The sequence below is a fragment of the Lolium rigidum genome, chromosome 3 (genome assembly GCF_022539505.1).
Source record: "Lolium rigidum isolate FL_2022 chromosome 3, APGP_CSIRO_Lrig_0.1, whole genome shotgun sequence".
NCBI lineage: Eukaryota > Viridiplantae > Streptophyta > Magnoliopsida > Poales > Poaceae > Lolium > Lolium rigidum.
The window spans coordinates 240,454,801-240,461,603 of NC_061510.1; the positions used below are offsets into that span (position 1 = coordinate 240,454,801).

The following is a 6,803-nucleotide window of genomic DNA, read 5'->3' on the forward strand; positions in this document are numbered from 1 at the left end:
AAAATTTTCGGAAAGAAATAACATTTTTTGTATCCCAAATAAAAAGGACAAATTTTGATGCTGCACCGCTGACTATTCACAGAACATTTTCTTTATCCTTTTCTACATAGGCAAATAAAATGTTACTTTTTTCTGAAACTTTTGTACGTACGTAGCATGTCTGCATGCGCATGCGAAATTTTATTACAATATTTCTGGACATTTTAAATTCTGTTTTTACCTCCAGCATTGTCCTATTATCATCTTTTCTTTGGACGGAACGTGCGTCTCATGTGGTCTTATCCAATATCATCCTTGTTCGGTTGTTCCACGCTCTCCACTTGACAAAGGTATGCAAGTAGGTCGTTTGAGAACATTGGTGCTGCACCACTCGTGAATGATGTAGACTACAAATTATACTCCACCTGTTGTTGTATACAAGGTTACGAAGACATATTCCAGGTTACAAGCGTCGCTTTCAGAGAGCCTGAAGTTTAGGTTTTATCTTCGTGGTGGATGTGTAGTTGTTGATAGGGACGGAATACTGTAGCGGGACATTTATTTCTTAGTTTGTTTTTATCTTTTTTGACTATTTGCATCTGTACTACTATTATGGTATTACGTTGTTGTAGAGACGGAGTGTATTTTGTATCTTCCTGATATTAATATTTTCTCTTTATAAAAAAAGAAATAAAACAAAGTGATAAATAACACAATTATTTCTTATTTCTATGGAATTATTCTTGTGTTTCAGGTTAATTAAATATATTGTATGCGATGACTCTTTTCTAAATCTACATGCAATGTTCACATTGATGAGCACCATCCTAGAAACCATCCTAGAAAGTAAAAATACAATTAGTTTTTCTCGATTGGTATTAGTGGTCTTGTATAGTTGTATATATACAAAATGTATATTTTTGATAGTGACCGTGTATTCAAGAATGGAGGGAGTAAAAGTTTCTTCTCGAAAGGCTGAGTAAATATCGTGAGGTGTTTCCAGATAAATATTACAGACTTCGGGCTTCCAAGCGGTCGACCCGGCTATACTGCGCATGTGTAATTTTTCCCCCCTTTTTTTTTTGAAATAAAAGGGATAACACCCGTTTTTAAATTACTAAATCCATATGCTACCAGAGTTTCCCGGTGATGAGGAAATCATCTTACAAGAAAGAACAAAAACAAACAAATATAAGATAAAAAGTAGAGCCTCCGCTTGAAAATGCTTTAGAGCCTTGCCAGCCGCAACAATTGCTTGGTTGAAGAAGGAGCGGAAGCAAGAACTTCAGAGAAGACGAGCTGTTGGAGCTTGGAGGAGGTCCACGACTACTGCAACAATGGCTTCATGAAATCCCGACACCATTCGCCTCCACTTTGGAAGAGAGAGCCTGCCCCCCACGCTCTGCCTCAAAGAGCGCCATACCGTGAGAATGAATAGATAGGAGACAACAAGACTGTCAAGACAGGAGAGACGGTGAGCACAACTGCCCAACCGGAGCCAAATCCACAACTAGAGAGCACCACCGATGAACGTCAAGCGACCAAATAGACTAGTACCTACGACGATGCCTCCAAGGAGATGCACAACGTGCAAAGGTGTTGCCGTCCCCCGTACCAGCAACCGCCGGGCAAGCTTTTCACCAAGGATGTTGATAACAGCTTACAACACCACGCACGTCACAAGCACACATATATATGAAACAAGCCCAGCTTGAAACAGGCGAAGACCTTCACGCTCGATTTCTGGAAGAAACAAACAGCAGCAGAAGACCAGCCAATCGACCTTGATCGCAACACCACAAGATCAACGCCAAGGATACTCCGGCAGAGCACAAATCTCCTCCCTTGCTGCAGAGGGCCCCTGCCCTGGATCGAAGAGCGCCGCACCGTCAGATAAGGATCTGTTCACCCTTGAACAAGGAGAGTTGTTGTCCAAGAGATAGTCACATGAGGCTCGATCTCGCAGGCCTTCTCGCAGCGATGAGCACGCACCTGCAACAACAGCTCAACCGGGATAGCCGAGAAGAAAAGGGAAAGCTTGGGGGTAGCCACTGAATACGGAGGTGCAGGGAAGTCGAGCGAGGACGGAAGGCCCCAAGCCCAGCATCCCTACCAGCTACAGCAGCAGCCATAGATCCCTCCAAACAGGGCAGCACTCACCAGCTACCAACGACCCCAGACGGCGCCTCCAGGGAGGGTGCGATGCCGTGACGCCGCCGCCTTCCAATCCGACGGATTTTGAGCTTTCACCCGGGACGGAGGTAGGGTGGGGAGGTAGGGCCTCAGCGGTGCCTCCAGAAAGGTGAACGGTGCCCACAGCGTCGCCATCGCTATGGTCCATGACCAAGGATTTCTCCCGGCCCCAGTGCACCCCACCGGCTCCCTAGCCAGCATCTGCACCGGCGCCGAAGCCACCGACAACCAAGATCCGCGGGGAGGAGAGATCCCAAAAGGGAGGAGGAAATCTGACCTTCGAGATCTGACCTGAGCAGACGGAGCCGCCCACGCCCAGCTCGCACCCGCCGTTGCCCCGCCGTCCGCACGACCAAAGCACCGGTTACATCCGTGAGCGTCACCGGCCGCACGGTTAACGTTGCCTCACCACACGAGGCCGCCGCCTCGTCGCCCGAGAGAGCCCCCACCGGGGAACTGCCAGAAGAGACCACCCTTACCTAAGGCTGAGCCAGAGGCCAGCCATCGGAGCAGGGGATCCCATCGAGCGGCAGCTACGGCCGCGGCGAGCCCGGCGCGGAGGGCCTCCATCTAGACACCACGCGGGGAGCCGAGAGATCAGATCCCCGCCACCCCCTTCATCGGTGTCGCGAGCTTGGCCGACGGCGTCTCTAGGGGCGACGAGGAGGGTGGGGGGCGGAGGGAGGAGCGGTGGTGGCGGACCTAGGGTTTCGCCTCCTTGGTCGCCTGGAGGAGGCGACGCGAGGAGAGTGAAACGGTTTTTCATATGATATCCCCGGTCCGGCTAGCTCATCGTCTAAAACATCAAGGTCCAGGACCATCTGGACAACATCAGGGCAGCCCCCGAGCACGACCGACTCGGGATGGTCAACTCAAACTTCCACACACCGAGGTTGCTAGCCAACACTAGACAGGCCTCCCGCCATGTCCATCGCTTGGGGCCGACACCACGATATAACGCAAGAACCAGCCTTGCTCGCCGCCCGGATATCCACCCATTGAGACGCGAGAACCAAGTTGAACACCGAGGGAGATGATGACGTGGCAGACCTCGCCGGCCTATACCAGGTTGACCACACCTCAACACCCGAACAGGAGACCGAGGCCACCGTCGGCACCACAAGCCGTCCGCTAGCTGCCGACGACAATGACGAGGGAGTGGTCTGGCGGTGGCAACCCTATAGGGCTGGAATTCGAGCCGCTCGCGGAAGCTCGGTCAACAGTCAAGTTAGCTCGACTCGACTCGTTTAACAATCGAGTCTAGATTTAAAACTCGTTCGACTCGCAAAGCTCGCGAGCAACTCACAAGTAGCTCGTTTAAAACAGTCAAATGAAACATGTACAATACACTTTTCATAAATATTTAAGAAGTAGTATATCAGGAGAATAACTTTGTCCGTGTCAACTCATTTGACAGGGCATAATTCACACATTCGATTAACCTTAACCAGCAACATTCAAGCTAAGTCAAGAACCACAAATATATTCCGCCTCTTCTTCGCCGTTGCCTTGGACTCCAGGCTGGGCTGCCTCCCCATGGTGTGGCGGGCTGGCGGCCGGGACGGGGTAGTCGGGGACGGGGTGGCGCGTGTCGTGGTGGGAGGAGCGCGAGCGCCGAGCGGTGGGTGCCGCCGCCGCCTCCTCTCTTTGCCTTCCTCTGTTCAGTACGGCATGAGAGAGGATTAGGATTTTGGGGAATCGCTTAGGCCTTAGGGAGTTAGGGTTACGAAGTTAATTAGTGTAAATCAGGCGCTGGGTTTGGTGGGCTTGGGCAGTTGGGCCGACACGAACTTGCTATTTGGGCTGGATTAACTAGTTTGGTCATATCATACAACATATTGTTTGTTTTATCGAGCTAAACGAATTAGTCGTTTAGTTTGAACTCGTTTAACGATAAAATATCAAACTCGGTTTGGCTCGTTATACGCCGAGTTCGAGTCGAGGCGAGTTGCGAGTTACTCGTTTAGCTCGCGAGTTTTAATTCCAGGCCTACAACCCTATCACCCCCACGAGGATGACGCGGGGTCAAGCGGGTGTGTTTTTTTTCGCTTTTTTTGTGTGTATGTTTCGAAAACCTATTTCATTATCACGGCCATCATAAGGAAGAGCTCAAAGTGCAACATGTGATTCACTATATATATTCACCATTTAGACAACTGAACCCATTCAAACTAGCTTACCATATAGTAACATAATAACGATCGTGACTTCGTGAGAGAGTGAAACAATGAACGAAGGAATGAATCAATGAAGGCATAGCCGTACTGTACATATGCGGTCGATGAAGTGAACATTAATCTAGAAAAAAATTGTGATGAGATGCGAGACTCTATCGATTATGCCATCATCATGACCCTGAACTCGTCGAATGAGAGGGCGCCGTCGCCGTCGAGATCGAACCTGCAGATCATGGCTCTGCACTCCTCCACGCCCAGCTCGTGCGAACCCAGCCTGCTCAGCGTCCGCCCCAGGCTCGCCGGCGTGATCATTGTCGTCGCCATGTCTTCCGTGGACGAGGACGCTGCGTACATCCCGAACGCCTCCATCAAGCACCTTCGTTTGGCAACGTCGTCGTCGTTCTCGTGGGCGTCGGCGGCTAGCCTCGAGAACTCTTCTTGGTTCAGCAGCCCGTCGCCGTCGGCGTCCGCTGCAGCGAGGATCGCCGCCGCATCCTCCTCCGCCACGTCCTCGCCCAGGATCGACTCCAGGCCGCACCGCAGCTCGGAGGCGGACACTTTGCCGTCCCCGTCCTTGTCGAAGGCGGTGAACACCGACGATGCCTCCATTACCAGCATGATCGATTGAGTGTAGGAGACTAGGAGTACTATTCGATCTTGCTTGCTGCTCCGTAAATTTTGCAGGCACGTAACCGTATTTGGAGTTGCCAACTTAATGTGTGCCTTGAACCGATTGAGGATGATAATATGGCGCGCGTGTTGAGGTATTTATATGAGGTAATACGTTGGCATTGATGGAGCAAATTCGTCAGCAACGACACCTTAGTTTCCGCGTCTTGTACGAACAACACATGCCATGTTCAGTTACGCGTAAACTATTCTGGATCACCTCTACACCCTTGGATTTATCAATCATTGCATTAATATTAAGGTTTTGCTATGTATCTTAAGTCTAAGTCAATTACAAAAATATGCTTTGAGTTGCACTTTTCTGTTAAAAAGTGCAATTGCACTTTTCTGATAGAAATGTGCAACTAAACCGAGTTGCACTTTTCTTTGCACTTTTCTGAGTTGACTGAGACTTAAGAAAATCTCAGTCAACTTAGACATAGGCACACCCTTAATATTAATAGCCAAAACTAAAGATCAAATACCAGCTACCCGAAAAAGAAAAGGAAAAAAAGTCAAATACTAGCTCATGCATGCATGTGGCGCAAGAAAAATAGCCATAACCCAAGATTAATAATCGTGTTAATGGCAGCAGAGGATCGATCGATATGAGATGGCGATGGAGCTGGCCAAAGGAGGCGTGAACGGTTAGCTAGCGATCGAAGCCCATTAGACTTGCACGTCAACTGCCAATTACTCCAGTAATAAGCTTCTAGAGAATTACTCCATACTACTAATCAATATTGTCCCATATGGAGATTGGTCGATCATGCATTGCGCGTCAGCACATTAGACTTGCGAATGGATCAATATCTTGTTTCCCTATGCATGTGACGAAGAAAACATGGTCAATGTAAAATCCGTGTGCGAGTGTGATCGATGTACATGAGCCTAGTCTTTCTTTCTTCGCTGCCGCTATTTCGAAGCATGTCCTTCCTGGCAAGGACAAACATATTATTTCCATGCCTTTTTCGTCAACCTGAAACGGTAAATTCATGGGCAGATTCCCATAATCTCACATGTGTATACGAGGCTTTTGTGTATAGCTTCCAACCGGGCCAATTCTCTTTTTAGAAAAAAAAAAAAACACTACACCTAACTTTGATTAAATATAGCCCAAATGGTAGATACATTGTGCTTACGATCAGCTTAGACTCAACGTACAAGATAAACACACATAAGATAAAACATAAAAAACACAGCTTGAGATAGGGAGGCCATCGTCAACCGCCGCGGCCAAAACCAACAAGGCAATTGAGGTCTTAGGGAGGCACCACCGAATCATCTCGCCCTCTCGTCTGCTGCGTCAAGACAACACCTAGGCCCAAATGGCCAAATCCCGTGGTCTTCTCCTCCGAAAAAGGACCCTGCCCTCTCACCCTAGTTCGAAGGGTGTCACATCGTCGAAAGGCAAAGAAGTTCACTCTGGAACACAAAAGAACATTGAGTACCATGGGGAAGAGACAACATGAATGCCCAGAGAGATCCACATGATGACAACCGCCACCCATGTCTCACCCCATATCCAGGGCCGGCCCTATATTTTTTGGGGCCCTTGGGCGAAGTCGACAAAAGGGCCCTTGTCAACAATTACACTTCAATGCTTAACGAAAAGCTTATTCCTGCATTCCTAGATGAAAAGTTACATAGCTTTCTTGTTTTCTTTTTCGTGGCAGTGCCGAACAATTCTTTTGGCATTATAACACCTACAATCATGAAAAAAAATTACATTAAATTAGGACCCTGATTATTAAAAATAAATCATGGATTAGATGAAAAGTTAGA

General features: G+C 48.4%; 1 protein-coding gene across 1 annotated transcript; it reads right to left on the reverse strand.

Annotated features, from left to right (window-relative positions):
* Window positions 1–4,508: 4,508 nt before the first annotated feature.
* On the reverse strand, window positions 4,509–5,060 carry LOC124699201 (probable calcium-binding protein CML25/26). The gene has a single exon (XM_047231538.1). It carries the CDS (start codon window positions 4,965–4,967, stop codon window positions 4,509–4,511), a length of 459 nt encoding a protein of 152 aa, XP_047087494.1. The 5' UTR covers window positions 4,968–5,060.
* Window positions 5,061–6,803: the final 1,743 nt, after the last annotated feature.